Source organism: Oncorhynchus mykiss, chromosome 24, assembly GCF_013265735.2.
Source record: "Oncorhynchus mykiss isolate Arlee chromosome 24, USDA_OmykA_1.1, whole genome shotgun sequence".
NCBI lineage: Eukaryota > Metazoa > Chordata > Actinopteri > Salmoniformes > Salmonidae > Oncorhynchus > Oncorhynchus mykiss.
The window spans coordinates 36,686,534-36,705,219 of record NC_048588.1 but is presented as its reverse complement, the minus strand read 5'-3'; the positions used below and the strand labels follow the sequence as shown (position 1 = coordinate 36,705,219).

The 18,686-nt window shown below is 45.6% G+C and overlaps 1 protein-coding gene across 6 annotated transcripts in view; it reads right to left on the bottom strand.

Annotated features, from left to right (window-relative positions):
• The window catches only part of LOC110503266 (protein-tyrosine sulfotransferase 1), a 75,808-nt gene that overhangs the window by 44,410 nt on the left and 12,712 nt on the right, over positions 1–18,686 (bottom strand). For all 6 annotated transcript variants that reach the window (XM_036961183.1, XM_036961182.1, XM_036961185.1 and 3 more), the window contains one exon: positions 6,530–7,643. In XM_036961183.1, coding sequence (XP_036817078.1) covers positions 6,530–7,437 — 908 coding nt within the window. In that variant the 5' untranslated portion in view covers positions 7,438–7,643. The remainder of the gene's footprint in view (positions 1–6,529; positions 7,644–18,686) is intronic.

The window sequence follows — 18,686 nt, the reverse complement described above, 5'->3', positions numbered from 1 at the left end:
TAGGCCAGTTGAGAACACCTTTATTTAACCAGGTAGGCTAGTCGAGAACACCTTTATTTAACCAGGTAGGCTAGTCGAGAACACCTTTATTTAACCAGGTAGGCTAGTTGAGAACACCTTTATTTAACCAGGTAGGCTAGTTGAGAACACCTTTATTTAACCAGGTAGGCTAGTTGAGAACACCTTTATTTAACCAGGTAGGCCAGTTGAGAACACCTTTATTTAACCAGGTAGGCTAGTTGAGAACACCTTTATTTAACCAGGTAGGCTAGTTGAGAACACCTTTATTTAACCAGGTAGGCCAGTTGAGAACACCTTTATTTAACCAGGTAGGCTAGTTGAGAACACCTTTATTTAACCAGGTAGGCTAGTTGAGAACACCTTTATTTAACCAGGTAGGCTAGTCGAGAACACCTTTATTTAACCAGGTAGGCTAGTCGAGAACACCTTTATTTAACCAGGTAGGCTAGTTGAGAACACCTTTATTTAACCAGGTAGGCTAGTTGAGAACACCTTTATTTAACCAGGTAGGCTAGTTGAGAACACCTTTATTTAACCAGGTAGGCTAGTTGAGAACACCTTTATTTAACCAGGTAGGCTAGTTGAGAACACCTTTATTTAACCAGGTAGGCTAGTTGAGAACAAGTTCTCATTTGCAACTGCGACCTGGCCAAGATAAAGCATAGCAGTGTGAACAGACAACACAGAGTTACACATGGAGTAAACAATTAACAAGTCAATAACACAGTAGAAAACAAAAGGGGAGTCTATATACAATGTGTGCAAAAGGCATGAGGAGGTAGGCGAATAATTACAATTTTGCAGATTAACACTGGAGTGATAAATGATCAGATGGTCATGTACAGGTAGAGATATTGGTGTGCAAAAGAGCAGAAAAGTAAATAAATAAAAACAGTATGGGGATGAGGTAGGTGAAAATGGGTGGGCTATTTACCAATAGACTATGTACAGCTGCAGCGATCGGTTAGCTGCTCAGATAGCTGATGTTTGAAGTTGGTGAGGGAGATAAAAGTCTCCAACTTCAGCGATTTTTGAAATTCGTTCCAGTCACAGGCAGCAGAGTACTGGAACGAAAGGCAGCCAAATGAGGTGTTGGCTTTAGGGATGATCAGTGAGATACACCTGCTGGAGCGCGTGCTACGGATGGGTGTTGCCATCGTGACCAGCGAGCTGAGATAAGGCGGAGCTTTACCTAGCATGGACTTGTAGATGACCTGGAGCCAGTGGGTCTGGCGACGAATATGTAGCGAGGGCCAGCCGACTAGAGCATACAAGTCGCAGTGGTGGGTGGTATAAGGTGCTTTAGTGACAAAACGGATGGCACTGTGATAGACTGCATCCAGTTTGCTGAGTAGAGTGTTGGAAGCCATTTTGTAGATGACATCGCCGAAGTCGAGGATCGGTAGGACAGTCAGTTTTACTAGGGTAAGCTTGGCGGCGTGAGTGAAGGAGGCTTTGTTGCGGAATAGAAAGCCGACTCTTGATTTGATTTTCGATTGGAGATGTTTGATATGAGTCTGGAAGGAGAGTTTGCAGTCTAGCCAGACACCTAGGTACTTATAGATGTCCACATATTCTAGGTCGGAACCATCCAGGGTGGTGATGCTAGGCGGGCATGCGGGTGCAGGCAGCGATCGGTTGAAAAGCATGCATTTGGTTTTACTAGCGTTTAAGAGCAGTCGGAGGCCACGGAAGGAGTGTTGTATGGCATTGAAGCTTGTTTGGAGGTTAGATAGCACAGTGTCCAATGACGGGCCGAAAGTATATAGAATGGTGTCGTCTGTGTAGAGGTGGATCAGGGAATCGCCCGCAGCAAGAGCAACATCATTGATGTATACAGAGAAAAGAGTCGGCCCGAGAATTGAACCCTGTGGCACCCCCATAGAGACTGCCAGAGGACCAGACAGCATGCCCTCCGATTTGACACACTATATGTAAATCAGTAGGCTGGTTAACCGAGTATGTAAATCAGTAGGCTGGTTAACCGAGTATGTAAATCAGTAGGCTGGTTAACAGAGTATGTAAATCAGTAGGCTGGTTAACAGAGTATGTAAATCAGTAAGCTGGTTAACAGAGTATGTAAATCAGTAGGCTGGTTAACAGAGTATGTAAATCAGTAGGCTGGTTAACAGAGTATGTAAATCATTAGGCTGGTTAACCGAGTATGTAAATCAGTAGGCTGGTTAACAGAGTATGTAAATCAGTAGGCTGGTTAACAGAGTATGTAAATCAGTAGGCTGGTTAACAGAGTATGTAAATCAGTAGGCTGGTTAACAGAGTATGTAAATCAGTAGGCTGGTTAACAGAGTATGTTTATCAGTAGGCTGGTTAACAGAGTATGTAAATCAGTAGACTGGTTAACAGAGTATGTAAATCAGTAGGCTGGTTAACAGAGTATGTTTATCAGTAGGCTGGTTAACAGAGTATGTAAATCAGTAGGCTGGTTAACAGAGTATGTAAATCAGTAGGCTGGTTAACAGAGTATGTAAATCAGTAGGCTGGTTAACAGAGTATGTAAATCAGTAGGCTGGTTAACAGAGTATGTAAATCAGTAGGCTGGTTAACAGAGTATGTAAATCAGTAGGCTGGTTAACAGAGTATGTAAATCAGTAGGCTGGTTAACAGAGTATGTAAATCAGTAGGCTGGTTAACCGAGTATGTAAATCAGTAGGCTGGTTAACAGAGTATGTAAATCAGTAGGCTGGTTAACAGAGTATGTAAATCAGTAGGCTGGTTAACAGAGTATGTAAATCAGTAGGCTGGTTAACAGAGTATGTAAATCAGTAGGCTGTTTAACAGAGTATGTAAATCAGTAGGCTGGTTAACAGAGTATGTAAATCAGTAGGCTGGTTAACCGAGTATGTAAATCAGTAGGCTGGTTAACCGAGTATGTAAATCAGTAGGCTGGGTTAACCGAGTATGTAAATCAGTAGGCTGGTTAACCGAGTATGAGAAAAGCTTCATTGTTGTTGTTTTCCTGTTTGCGTGAAGCAAAGTAAGAGCCGGGGAACGTTCAGAAGCGTTTTTGTTGTTGTTGTTGGATGCAAATCGCACAGCATTTAGACATCTCCGCTAAAGCCCTGCAACAATTAAAGTCCAACAAGCATATATTAAACCTCAAGACAGACAGAAATTCAATCAATTTCCATTGAAATGTGAACAGTGAGGATCGTTGTTTTGAGGTACAATACTAGACGATACCCCCCTTTGGTAGCGCAAATATAATATGATTTGTCGTCCTTACTAAAGGACTCACCAGAAAATGCCTAGTTTGTCCTGGTACAGCAAAGCTGGCTTCTCAGTCGTTTTCTAAGCTCAGGGCAAAGATACTAATCCTGTTGAGACTTGTGCTGTTTACTGAAAGCCCTATTCTTCATATTTCACAGTCCCGGTTTCTCCTCTATGGCCACATGGCTGTGTATGTTATCTCGTCTCTGCTGTCTGTCTTCAGCTGTGTCCAGAGGGCTCTGGTTAAGGTCTCCTTTTATTCATACTTGATGGTAATCAATGTGCTGAGGGGTGGTGCGTGTGCAGTGGGAGGCTGTCTCTTTGACAGAGACAAACAGAGACAAAGACTGAGACAAACAGACAGATAGACAGAGAGCCACGACAGGCAGACAGAGGGCCCACCAGACAGAGGGCCCGACACAGCTCTTTTGTCTTTCCATCCCTCTTTGTGGGTTACTGTCTCTCCAGGGCCCGTGTTGTACTTGTCGTAACAGTAGAAGGGTCAAGAGTACACAGCTCACAATCTCTCTCCCCACAATAAAAAAAATATATAAAAAAACTGACTACACCGTGTCTGTCTATCTACATCGCTACAGTGCCCAGAGAGCATTCCTAAGAGATATGGAGAGGAGGGCTTCACAAAGACATTTGGCCTCTTCTGGAACACTCCAGAACACTCTAGAGCCCCTTACAGTTTGGTAAAGAGGTGGAACTTACTAAGCCTACTCTTCACTGTGCCTTCATGTAGCAGCTAACCCCTTCAGATGATCCATGGCTGGAAGTTGAAGGGTACTCCTGTATCTCCCATAGTGGAACAGCTATATTAGGACCAGGGTTAGCAACCACTACAACATGGGCACTTTGATTGGGGGGGGGGGGGGGGGGGGGGCACAAAACATTTGAAATCATCATGAGGGGCAGCAGTGAGTCTGCTACTCATATATGCAGTCAGAGTTGGCCAAATTGTTTTGGGGGCCCTGAGTAAAAACATGTTGGGCTACCCGAAACAATTGCAATTTTACGACTCATTTCATTGCCATTCTTCATCTTTTGTCATAGGGTGGAGAGAAATGTCTGCAGTTTTTAAATATGATATCCGAGTAACAGTACAATGAGGACAATAGTTGAACCAAGTTAAGTATTGTATGATGTTGTATTTGTTACAGAGGACCACAACATTGGGGAATCTCTCTCGTTTCAACCTCGAGTCTGTTTTTTGAGAAGTGCAACAGATGTTTGAGTCTGGCCCTGATTGGGACGATCACTTCAGTGCCGTCTCAGAGAGGGGTCAACATGGAGGCAACCAGGAAGTCAGGCAGACACCCGAGGTAAACGATGGAGGGATGAGAAGAGAAATCAAATGCAACATAGAACACATCCGATCCCTTCTATCTACATATCTTACACAGCATGTTGGTTCTCTAGAAAATATTCTGGGCCCGCTTTAAACACATGACCTTACCTTGGGTGACCCGTCTAGTGTAGAGTGGTGGAGGAGGGTGACCAGTCTAGTGTAGAGTGGTGGAGGGGGAGGGTTACCCATCTAGTGTAGAGTGGTGGTGGAAGGTTACCCGTCTAGTGTAGAGTGGTGGTGGGGGTTACCTGCCCTGCTAGAGCTTCCCCGGTCAACTGTAAGTGCTGTTATTGTGAAGTGGAAACTTCTAGGAGCAACAATGTCTCACCCGTGAAGTGGTAGGCCACACAAGCTCACGGAACGGGACCGCCAAGTGCTGAAGCGCATAGCGTGTAAACACCGTCTGTCCTCGGTTGCAACACTCACTACCGAGTTCCAAACTACCTCTGGAAGCAAAGTCAGTACAAGAACTGTTCGTCGGGAGCTTCATGACATGGGTTTCCATGGCCCAGTATGAATCACACAAGCCTAAGATCACCATGTTCAATGCCAAGTTTCGGGTGGAGTGGTGTAAAGCTCACCGTTATTGGACTCTGGAGCAGTGGAAACGCATTCTCTGGAGTGATGAATCACACTTCACCATCTGGCATGTCCGACGGACGAATCTGGGTTTGGCGGATACCAGAAGAACGTTACCTGCCCCAATGCATAGTGCCAACTGTAAAGTTTGGTGGAGGAGGAATAATGGTCTGAAGTTGCTTTCATGGTTCGGGCTAGGCCTCTTAATTACAGTGAAGGGAAATCTTAACGCTATAGCTTACAAGGACATTCTAGACAAATCTGTGCTTCCAACTTTGTGGCAACGGTTTGGTTTGTAGAAGGCCCTTTCCTGTTTCAGCATGACAATGCCCCCATGCACAAAGCGAGGTTCATACAAAAACACCTTTGGGATGAATTGGAACAGCGAGAGCGAGAGATGTGGACCAGTCCTGACTTGTCTCACTGCACCAGGAAGGGAATGTGTTAACCAGAGCCTGATCAGTTCACCACTTAGACCTTGTCAGTCTGGTGATGAATGGTGCTTGCTCACCATAACGCTGTGCTAGGAGTGTGTGTCAAATGGCTCCCTGTCCTATGGGATGCAGCCTACGATTCAACCACGGCATTGAGCCATTTTCCTAGATGAGCAACATAGTGAATGAGGAGACAGTATCTTGTAAACAGGAAACAACCCCAGGGATAACTGCTTGTTATTTGGCGCCATAAGAGTCAACAGGAATGTATTAGTTATCAGCAGCTTGTTGTGAAAGCAGAACAGAACAGAGCACACAGCTTTCAGAACCAGAAGCTAACAGAGGCCTGTGTTCTAGAACCAGAAGCGAACAACAGAGGCCTGTGTTCTAGAACCAGAACCTAACAACAGAGGCCTGTGTTCTAGAACCAGAACCTAACAACAGAGGGGTGTGTTCTAGAACCAGAACCTAAATGGCTTTCTGAGCTTCACTGAGAATGAGGGGTGGGAGAGCCACTGTGACCCAGATAGCTCAGTGAGTTGATGCATGGAGGTTCTGCCTGGCTGCATCCTCATTTTCAGCCCTTTGTCCTAGTTTTGTAAAAAAAAAAAACTTGAAGACTCTGGCTGCCCAAACTTCATCTCTCCACTAAATCACAGGAAGCATTACAGAGTGTGTGGCTTTTTGTTACTTCAAGTTGTCTGGTTTTTGTTATCTAACGTCACAAAGCCTTGCTTCACCCTTAATTGACTACAAGGTCACTGACCCCTGATTTACAAGCTAATTGAGTTTCAAGTTAACTCATTTTAGACACTGACAGAAATGAACAGGGAGGGAGACAGGCATGCCTGAAGTTCAGCAACATGCAGGCTCATGGTACATAAAAACACACACTCCCAACACCACTACTTACTTGGAGAGGGAAACACCACCTGCTTTCCCTATGAGTTCCTCGTGGTGAAGCACCGCCTCATTCCAGGGAATGTCCAGGAATTTGAGCAGCGTCCTCATCCACTTCTCTGGATGGAGCACCAGCTGTTCATAATGCATCGGCAGGCACTTGTCTGAGGCCTCCAGGCACTGAGTGTACATGGTCTCTATGGCCCTGTTCCACTTGGTCAGGCAGTCTCTGTAGCTGCCCAGGTCAAAGCCAGCGATCGTCACCTTACGCGAGATCATCGAATGGACCGAGGCGCGTCCGTCCCGGATCATGAGCACGAACTTGGCGTGCGGGAAGATCTTAGCCAGGTAGGAGAGGGACTTCAGAGCAAAGGGGTCCTTGTTACAGAGGAAGTTGGCGGGCTCGCCGTGCTTCACGATGATCTCCAGGAGGAAGGCCTGCATGGCGGCGTCCAGGACCTCGTCCGTCACCCCGGCCTCGTCCAGACGCATCTTCTCCCTCCCCGACCGCGACCACATCTGTTTCATGGCCAGGATACGTGGAATAACCCTGGTCTCCTCTCCACAACGAACCTCGGGGTGAGCGTCCAGCATGGCTCTCATCAACGTGGTCCCACTCCTGGGAACCCCTCCAATGAACACTAGGGGCATGTCCTTGTTGTAGACGAATGGAGCGGAGAGGTTATGGCCCCCGGGTCTGGAGCCCCGCAGGATGGCGGAGGAGCCCAGCGAGCCGCCCAGGAGGACCCCTCCCGGCCCCTGAAGGCCCCCCAGAACCCCTTGGTCCCCAGGCTGGCTGCTGCGCTCCTCGATGTGGTGGTGACACTCCATGGCGTGACGACCCAAGTAGAAGACTGTGACTGAGCTGATGACCAGACAGGCCACCAGCAGGTTCTGCTTCAGCTTCCCCATCATCACCATCTCAGGACCACGGAGGGGTGAGGATGGAGGTGTATCAGAGGAGGTAATGTTGGAGTAGAGGAGGAGGAGGGGAGAAGGGAAGGGGATAAGGGGGGGGGGGGGGGGAGAAGCAGAGGGTCCCTCCCTTCAAGGCTGGCAGTGGGGGGCAGAGTGTGGTGGGTGTTCCTCAGTGGTCAGCGCTCGTCGAGTGCCCAGCTCCATCAGGCCTGGGGAAGGACAGAACAGAACAAAATGTATTATTATAGAATACAATCCAGTGAGTGAAGAGTCGGAACAGTAGAACATGGCAACTTTAAAAACAGATCTTGCTCCAGATCCTGGAAGAAATGATGCTATTCAGGCTAGAACCAAAAAGGGTTCAATGGATCAGTTCATACATGGTCCAGTTTCAGAACTGAAAAACATCCTTAAGAGTCAGCATTACACTGTACTGACCCATCTCCACAGAGCACAGTCAAATTAAATGTATTATATCCAACGTAGGAATTACCCTCAACATAAAATGAGAAATCCCTTCAGAGGCTACAGAAGAGAATCTCCACTTTTGAACTTGGGAAAAACCAGTAAAGATCACATTTCCTTTGTCTAACAAGGATATGCATCTCATGCCAAAACCACTATTCTGTAATAAAAACAAGGCTCACAGTACAACTACGGTGTATAAAAAACAAGGCTAAGGCCGACACTCATCTCATATGTACATACTGTACTCGATACCATCTACTGTATCTTGCCTATGCTGCTCTGTACCATCACTCATTCATATATCCTTATGTACATATTCTTTATCCCCTTACACTGTGTACAAGACAGTAGTTTTGGAATTGTTAGTTAGATTACTTGTTATTACTGCATTGTCGGAACTAGAAGCACAAGCATTTCGCTACACTCGCATTAACATCTGCTAACCATGTGTATGTGACAAATAAAATTTGATTTGATTTGATTTGACACCATGAAATTGTCCAAAAAACCAACAAAAACAAACCAGTTTCAGACACAATCAAGGCCCCCAGTTGACAACCTCAGAGGAATGTATTTATTTATCTAGGCAAGTCAGTTAAGAACAAGTTCTTATTTACAACGACGGCCCTAACCCAGGCAACACTGGGCCAATGTCCCTATGTACTCACGATCACGGCTGGTTGTGATACAGCCCGGGATCGAACCAGGGTCTGTAGTGACACAATTTTTTAAAAATTGTACCCTTATTTTACCAGGTAAATTAACTGAGAACACATTCTGATTTACAGCAACGACCTGGTGAATGTCACTGAGATGCTTTAGACCGCAGCGCCACTCAGGAATGAGGATGAGGATCTCAGGAATGAGGAAGAGGATCTCAGGAATGAGGAAGAGGATCTCAGGAATAAGGATGAGGATCTCAGGAATGAGGATGAGGATCTCAGGAATGAGGATGAGGATCTCAGGAATGAGGATGAGGATCTCAGGAATGAGGATGAGGATCTCAGGAATGAGGAAGAGGATCTCAGGAATGAGGATGAGGATCTCAGGAATGAGGATGAGGATCTCAGGAATGAGGATGAGGATCTAAGGAATGAGGATCTCAGGAATGAGGATCTCAGGAATGAGGATCTCAGGAATGAGGATGAGGATCTCAGGAATGAGGATGAGGATCTCAGGAATGAGGATCTCAGGAATGAGGAATGCCACATCAAGTGAAAACAAAAAGAGAGAGACAAGAGACAGACAAAAAAAAAAAAAAGAAAGTAGTAGCTCCAGTATTCAGCACTCGGTTTAAAAAGGCATAAGCATATAGGACTTCCCCGGTGACATTTAGCGAAACAAAAAAATAAACATAAAACAACAAGACCCTAAGATTATATTATATACCTCAGATGGAAAACTATTTCCCCCCCACTATTTTGTTCTATTTTTCAATTATTGTAGTCTTCTTTTTTTTTACTCGTCTCCCAGTCTTCAGTTTGTTTCTTGTGCTGAGAGAGACGATCCCAGCCAGGAACAAGACGTCTAACCTTTTGGTCTCTAATTTGGCCCCCAGAGCAGTTACACTGTTTTACAGAGTGGGCGGTGTGACACACCAACGGCATGCAGAGCTTCCACCACATCACACTGGGTAATTGCCATGGAAAAAACGACCCATGAGTACCAGCATGTGAAGTTTATAGGAGCACATAAAATTGTGTCAAATGAAAGCTAAGAGAAAAAATAAAATGTATCCTTGGGAGCAATTTCCAAAATGCCTGAAGGTACAACGTTCATCTGTACAAACAATAGTACGCAAGTATAAACACCATGGGACCACGCAGCCGTCATACCGCTAAGGAAGGAGACGCTTTCTGCCTCCTAGAGATGAACGTACTTTGGTGAGAAAAGTGCAAATCAATCCCAGAACAACAGCAAAGGGCCTTGTGAAGATGCTGTAGGAAACAGGTACAAACGTATCTATATCCTCAGTAAAAACGAGTCCTATATCGACATAACCTGAAAGGCCGCTCAGCAAAGAAGATGCCACTGCTCCAAAACCCCCATAAAAAAAATCCAGACTACGGTTTGCAACTGCACAGGGGGACAAAGACCGTACTTTTTGGAGAAATGTCCTCTGGTCTGATGAAACAAAAAATAGAACTGTTTGGCCATAATGACCATCATTATGTTTGGTGGAAAAAGGGGGACGCTTGCAAGCCGAAGAACACCATCCCAACCGTGAAGCACGGGGGTGGCAACATCATGTTGTGGGGGTGCTTTGGTGCAGGAGGGACTGGTGCACTTCACAAAATAGATGGCTTCATGAGGCAGGAAAAGTTTGTGGATATATTGAAGCAAAATCAGTCAGGAAGTTAAAGCTTGGTCGCAAATTGGTCTTCCAAATGGACAATGACCCCAAGCATACTTCCACAGTTGTAGCAAAATGGCTTAAGGACAACAAAGTCAAGGTATTGGAGTGGCCATCACAAAGCCCTGACCTCAATCCCGTAGAACATTTGTGGGCAGAACTGTAAAAGCGTGTGGGAGCAAGGAGGCCTACAAACCTGACTCAGTTACACCAGCTCTGTCAGGAGGAATGGGCCAAAATTCACCCAACTTATTGTGGGAGGCTTGTGGAAGGCTACCTTAAATGTTTGACCCAATTTAAGCAATTTAAAAAAAGCAATGCTACCAAATACCAATTGAGTGTGTGTAAATCTCTGACCCACTGGGAATGTGATGAAAGAAATAAAAGCTTAAATAAATCACTCTACTATTATTCTGACATTTCACATTCTTAAAATAAAGTGGTGACCCTAACTGACCTAAGAAAATGAATTTTTACTTGGATTAAATGTTTAAAAAAATATATATAATATATTTTACCTTTATTTAACTAGGCAATTCAGTTAAGAACAAATTCTTATTTTCAATGACGGCCTAGTGGGCAGAACGACAGATTTGTACCTTGTCGGCTTGGGGATTTGAACTTGCAACCTTTCGGTTACTAGTCCAACACTCTAACCACTAGTCTACCCTGCCGCCCCAAATGTCAGGATTTGTGGAAAACAGTAAGCCTGTAGTGGGGCAAAATACTTATTTTCCACCATAATTTGCATATAAATTCATTAAAAATCCAACAATGTGATTTTCTGGATTTTTTTTTTCTCATTTTGTCCGTCATAGTTGAAGTGTACCTATGATGAAAATTACAGGCCTCTCTCATCTTTTTAAGTGGGAGAACTTGCACAATTGGTAGCTGACTAAATACTTTTTAGCCCCACTGTAGTAGTAGGATCTGGATTTTACCTCCTCTCCTTGGTAGAGCAACATGCTCAATGCCTGGATTGCTTTAATTTTCTCCGAACCCTTGGTGGTGTACTTATTAGTGCAAAAGACAGTTGCGTTGTTTTTGTCTTCTTTGGTTGAGTTTTTAGTAATTCCTCTCTTGGTTTCTGAGATATTTTCATCATTGTATCACCAAGAGTTTTGTAGCCTCTCATTTTGAATTGCTCCGTCATTTTTTTTGTTAGTACTGCTGTCAAAGTCTGACTGGTGGCCACAGATTCTTTTAACCCTGCATAACTGGCTATATGGTAGGACCATTCCTGAGGGGAAGGGGACGCGTACTATCCTTCATGTAAAGGTACTGGGGACTGTGGGCCTTGTGTAGAAGTGTGTAATGCATCTTTCTCTTTGATGATCCATCCGTCCAGGTAATGTATTTCTCTCTCATCAGTCTGCATGGTGAATTGGAGGTATTCAGATCTCTCGTTTAGTTTGGAATTCATTTAGTTCCAGCTGACTTCCTTCCCAGAGCACAAAGACATTGTCTATGTATCTCTTCCATAGGAGGATTTTAGAAAAGTAAGGGGTGTGTCTGTCTTGTAAAGGAGTGCTTCCTCAAAATTGTCCCACATACTGGTTTGCATAGTAGTGGGGGGGGGGGGGGGGGGGGGACCATGGCTACACCCCAAAAGAAAAAGGAGAAAGTCTGACTCAATGACAAAAGTAGTTATGGGATAATACCAGTTCAGTGAGTTGTAAGATGCGATCATTGGATGGAACAAGGGTAGTGTCTCTCTGCTGAAGGACGTGTTGCAGCGCCTGCAAGCCTCCAGTGTGTGGGATGTTAGTGTACAAGCTCTCCACATCAAAAGTGGACAGCAGGGAGCCCTCTGGTATACTTCCTAAGCCCTCTATCAATGAGATCATGTGATTAGTGTCTTTGACATAAGATGGGAGATTCTCAACCATCGGTTCAATGTGGCAATCCACAAATGTTGGATGTCACAGAGTCGATTGCTGCTACAATGCGTCTACCTGGGGGGAGGAGACAATGGGTCTACCTGGGGGGAGGAGACAATGGGTCTACCTGGGGGGAGGAGACAATGGGTCTACCTGGGAGGAGGAGACAATGGGTCTACCTGGGAGGAGGAGACAATGGGTCTACCTGGGAGGAGACGACAATGGGTCTACCTGGGAGGAGGAGACGACAATGGGTCTACCTGGGGGAGGAGACGACAATGGTTCTACCCGGGGGAGGAGACAATGGGTCTACCCGGGGGAGGAGACAATGGGTCTACCCGGGGGAGGAGCCAATGGGTCTACCCGGGGGAGGAGACAATGGGTCTACCCGGGGGGAGGAGCCAATGGGTCTACCCGGGGGGAGGAGCCAATGGGTCTACCCGGGGGGAGGAGCCAATGGGTCTACCCGGGGGGAGGAGCCAATGGGTCTACCCGGGGGGAGGAGCCAATGGGTCTACCCGGGGGGAGGAGCCAATGGGTCTACCCGGGGGGAGGAGCCAATGGGTCTACCCGGGGGGAGGAGACAATGGGTCTACCCGGGGGGAGGAGACAATGGGTCTACCCGGGGGGAGGAGACAATGGGTCTACCCGGGGGGAGGAGACAATGGGTCTACCCGGGGGGAGGAGACAATGGGTCTACCCGGGGGGAGGAGACAATGGGTCTACCCGGGGGGAGGAGACAATGGGTCTACCCGGGGGGAGGAGACAATGGGTCTACCCGGGGGGAGGAGACAATGGGTCTACCCGGGGTGAGGAGACAATGGGTCTACCCGGGGGGAGGAGACAATGGGTCTACCTGGGGGAGGAGACAATGGGTCTACCTGGGGGAGGAGACAATGGGTCTACCTGGGGGAGGAGACAATGGGTCTACCTGGGGGGAGGAGACAATGGGTCTACCTGGGAGGAGGAGACAATGGGTCTACCTGGGAGGAGGAGACAATGGGTCTACCTGGGAGGAGGAGACAATGGGTATACCTGGGAGGAGGAGACAATGGGTATACCTGGGAGGAGGAGACAATGGGTCTACCTGGGAGGAGGAGACAATGGGTATACCTGGGAGGAGGAGACAATGGGTCTACCTGGGAGGAGGAGACAATGGGTCTACCTGGGAGGAGGAGACAATGGGTCTACCTGGGAGGAGGAGACAATGGGTATACCTGGGAGGAGGAGACAATGGGTCTACCTTTGGGTCTACCTTAACAAGGCATCATTCATCTGCTCCGACGCTGCTCAACAAGGCATCATTCATCTGCTCCGACGCTGCTCAACAAGGCATCATTCATCTGCTCTGACGCTGCTCAACAAGGCATCATTCATCTGCTCTGACGCTGCTCAACAAGGCATCACTCATCCTGCTCTGACGCTGCTCAACAAGGCATCATTCATCTGCTCCGACGCTGCTCAACAAGGCATCATTAATCTGCTCCGACGCTGCTCAACAAGGCATCATTCATCTGCTCCGACGCTGCTCAACAAGGCATCATTCATCTGCTCTGACGCTGCTCAACAAGGCATCATTCATCTGCTCCGACGCTGCTCAACAAGGCATCATTCATCTGCTCTGACGCTGCTCAACAAGGCATCATTCATCTGCTCTGACGCTGCTCAACAAGGCATCATTCATCTGCTCTGACGCTGCTCAACAAGGCATCACTCATCCTGCTCTGACACTGCTCAACAAGGCATCATTCATCTGCTGACTGATGCCGCTCTACAAGCTTGAGCAGAGAATGTAAAATAACAAAAGACACCCACGCATGGTGACGCACAGTACACCAGTCACAACGCACACCTTATGAAACAGTACTGAATGCACAGCACACCAGCACCAAAAACCACACGTTATCTGTGATGCGGACGCACATTAACAGCATTGAAAAGAGCACGAACCACACACACACACCACACACACACACACATGTACGTTCAGGTAGGCCTTCACGCTACAAGCTAAGCTCCATATTAGAGAAGTCCTTATTACAGTTTCCATACTGTGCCTCTGCACCATACAGACAAGTGTGTGGCATCTACCCGCTAGCAACAACTGATAAGATGGAGGGAAAAGACAAAAGAGAGAGGAAATCACCAAGGTCTTCTCCTCCACAGACAGACAGACGAGATGTGCTATGTTTAGAGAGAGAGAGGAAACGCAGGCTCACGTCAACAAGCAGAGTCTTTGCCCTTCGTCTGGAGCGGCTGCGGTGTGATCTCCGGTGGAACGTGACGATTCCCCAACTTACAGTCTCTCAGAAAACACCTACAGTCCCCATCATAAAGTATTCAACCCCCCCCCTTGGATCATTTATTGTGTTCAAGTGGGATTCAAATGGATTTGTCTTTTTTTTGTGTGTCAACTATAACATACAGACACACACACACACACACACACACACACACACACACACACATACATACATACACAAAAAATTAAAAAATAAGTGTAAAATGTCAAAGTAAAGAAAAATCATTTTAAAAAGATGAACAATAAAACACTACTATACCTGGTTTAGATAAGGATTCACCACAGAGGCAATACATGTTAGAATCACATTTGGCAGCGATTACAGCTGTGAGTCTAATTAGGTCTGGCTCTAAGAGCTTTCCACACCAGGATTGTACATTATCTACCCTTTATTCTTGTCTACATTCTTCAAGCTCTGCCAAGATGTTGGGGGATCATGGCTAGACAGCCATTCTTTAAGTCAAAAGTTGTAACTTGGCCACTCAGGAACATTCACTCTCTTCTTCTTTGGTTAGTAACATCGGTGTAGATTTCTCCTGGTGTTGTAGGTTATTGTTCTGCTGGAAAGGTGAATTCGTCGCCCAGTGTCTGGTGTTAAGCAGACAGTTTTTCCCTCTAGGATTTTGCCAGTCCTTAGCTCCATTCTGATGATCTGTATCCTGAAAAACTCCCCAGTGCTCGCCGGTGTCAAGCATACCCTTTTTCCTGGAGTCCATGATTCAGCTTCAATGTCTTGCTCACGTTGAGGTAGAGGTTGTCCTGACGCCACACTGCCAGGTCTCTGACCTCCTCCCAAAACGTCTGTCTCGTCGTTGTCGGTGCTCAGGCCTACCACTGTTGTGTCGTCAGAAAACTTAATGATGGTGTTGGGAGTCGTGCTTGGCCACGCAGTCATGAGTGAACATGGAGTACAGGAGGGGGACAGAGCAGGCACAATCCCTCGGATCTCAAGCAAGCACCCATTTTTTCATTTTTGACATTATGTATTTGGTGTTGATAATTTTTTTTTTTTTAAATATGCATTTTAATCCCATTTTGTAACAAAACATAATGTGGGAAAAAAAACAGGGGGGTGAATACTTAGGATACCCACTGTCCCAGCGGATACGTAGCACAATAACTTGTTCAAACACTACAGTGATGCATCCTTCCTTCCTGCCTTCAAGTTGATGTGGTGGAATGAACACTAGAACTGCTAGGCTTCCAGGGACCCGCCCTCCTTTAAGCTAATGAGCTGTCATTCTGACTGCAACATTCTAACAGTGTCATTAACACATTTCATAGATGTTATGGCAACAAAAAAATTGTTTGTGTTACTGTAGGCTATATGTAGTGTGTGTTACTGTAGGCTATATGTAGTGTGTGTTACTGTAGGCTATATGTAGTGTGTGTTACTGTAGGCTATATGTAGTGTGTTACTGTAGGCTATATGTAGTTTGTGTTACTGTAGGCTATATGTAGTGTGTGTTACTGTAGGCTATATGTAGTTTGTGTTACTGTAGGCTATATGTAGTGTGTTACTGTAGGCTATATGTAGTTTGTGTTACTGTAGGCTATATGTAGTTTGTGTTACTGTAGGCTATATGTAGTGTGTTACTGTAGGCTATATGTAGTGTGTGTTACTGTAGGCTATATGTAGTTTGTGTTACTGTAGGCTATATGTAGTTTGTGTTACTGTAGGCTATATGTAGTGTGTGTTACTGTAGGCTATATGTAGTTTGTGTTACTGTAGGCTATATGTAGTGTGTTACTGTAGGCTATATGTAGTTTGTGTTACTGTAGGCTATATGTAGTGTGTTACTGTAGGCTATATGTAGTTTGTGTTACTGTAGGCTATATGTAGTGTGTTACTGTAGGCTATATGTAGTGTGTGTTACTGTAGGCTATATGTAGTGTGTGTTACTGTAGGCTATATGTAGTGTGTGTTACTGTAGACTATATGTAGTTTGTGTTACTGTAGGCTATATGTAGTTTGTGTTCAATACAGTGCCTTCAGAACACGGTAACAAATAAAAAATTTTGAACGACAAAATAAAAATAAAAGAAAACAAGGAAGACATGTGGTCAGGAAGACATGTGGTCAGGAAGACATGTGGTCAGGAAGACATGTGGTCAGGAAAACATGTGGTCAGGAAAACATGTGGTCAGGAAGACATGTGGTCAGGAAGACATGTGGTCAGGAAGACATGCGGTCAGGAAGACATGCGGTCAGGAAGACATGCGGTCAGGAAGACATGTGGTCAGGAAGACATGCGGTCAGGAAGACATGCGGTCAGGAAGACATGCGGTCAGGAAAACATGCGGTCAGGAAGACATGTGGTCAGGAAGACATGCGGTCAGGAAGACATGCGGTCAGGAAGACATGTGGTCAGGAAGACATGTGGTCAGGAAGACATGTGGTCAGGAAGACATGTGGTCAGGAAGACATGTGGTCAGGAAAACATGTGGTCAGGAAGACACGCGGTCAGGAAGACACGCGGTCAGGAAGACACGCGGTCAGGAAGACACGCGGTCAGGAAGACACGCGGTCAGGAAGACACGCGGTCAGGAAGACACGCGGTCAGGAAGACACGCGGTCAGGAAGACACGCGGTCAGGAAGACATGTGGTCAGGAAAACATGCGGTCAGGAAAACATGCGGTCAGGAAAACATGTGGTCAAATGACGAAAACATCAGTAGCCTAAACATCACTATAAATAGTGAAATTCAGGACAGAAGCAATAATGGAATAACAATGAAATTAAGTGTCGATATGATAGCAGTCAAAAAGTTTATTATTTATACCCAAGATACCATGTACATACAGTACCGGCCTTTATTTTTACTATTTTCTACATTGTAGAATAATTAGCGAAGACATCAAAACTACGAAATAACACAAATGGAATTATGTAGTAACCAAAATAAAATGTTAAATCAAAATATATTTTATATTTGAGATTCTTCAAAGTAGCCACCCTTTGTCTTGATGACAGCTTTGCACACTCTTGGCATTCTCTCAACCAGCTTCGTGAGGTAGTCACCTGGAATGCATTTCAATTAAACAGGTGTGCCTAGTTAAAAAAGTTAATTTGTGGAATTTCTTTCCTTCTTAATGCGTTTGAGCCAATCAGTTGTCTTGTGACAAGGTAGGGGTGGTATACAGAAGATAGCCCTATTTGGCTAAAGACCAAGTCCATATTATGGCAAGAACAGCTAAAATAAGCAAAGAGAAACAACAGTCCATCGTTACATTAAGGCATGAAGGTCAGTTAATACAGAAAATTAAGAACTTTGAAAGTGCAATCGCAAAACCTATCAAGAGATATGATGAAACTAGCTCTCATGAGGATCGCCACAGGAATGGAAGACCCAGAGTTACCTCTGCTGCAGAGGATAAGTTCATTAGAGTTACCAGCCTCAGACAAATGCTTCACAGAGTTCAAGTAAGAGACAAATCTCAACATCAACTATTCAGAGGAGACTGCGTGAATCAGGCCTTCATGGTCAAATTGTAGCAAAGAAACCACTACTTAAAGGCCACCAATAAGAAGAGACTTGCTTGGGCCAAGAAACACGAGCAATGGACATTAGACTGGTGGAAACTTGTCCTTTGGTCGGGAGTCCAAATTAAAGATTTTTGGTTCCAACCGCCGTGTCTTTGTGAGAAGCGGTGTGGGTGAACGGATGATCTCTGCATGTATTTCCCACCGTAAAGCATGGAGGAGGTGTGATGGTGTGGGCGTGCTATGCTGTTGACACCGTTAGTGATTTATTTAGAATTCAATGCACACTTAACCAGCATGGCTACCACAGCATTCTGCAGCGATACGCCATCCCATCTGGTTTGGGCTTAGTGGGACTATAATTTGTTTTTCAACAGGACAATGACCCAACACACCTCCAGGCTGTGTAAGGGCTATTTCACCAAGGAGGAGAGTGATGGAGTGCTGCATCATATGATCTGTCCTCCACAATCCCTCAACCTCAACCCAATTGAGATGGTTTGGAATGAGTCGGACCAGTGAAAGAAAATCAGCCAACAAGTGCTCAGCATATGTGGGAACTCCTTCAAGACTGTTGGAAAAGCATTCAGGTGAAGCTGGTTGAGAGAATGCCAAGACTGTGCAAAGCTGTCATCAAGGCAAAAGGTGGCTATTTGAAGAATAGAATAGAAGGCCGACGTCTGTTTTTTTATGGCATTCCAGTCTCCTTTCCCACGGTAGGCTTGTCTAAAGTTCTCTTCCGGCCCAGAAAAGGTGCTGTATGT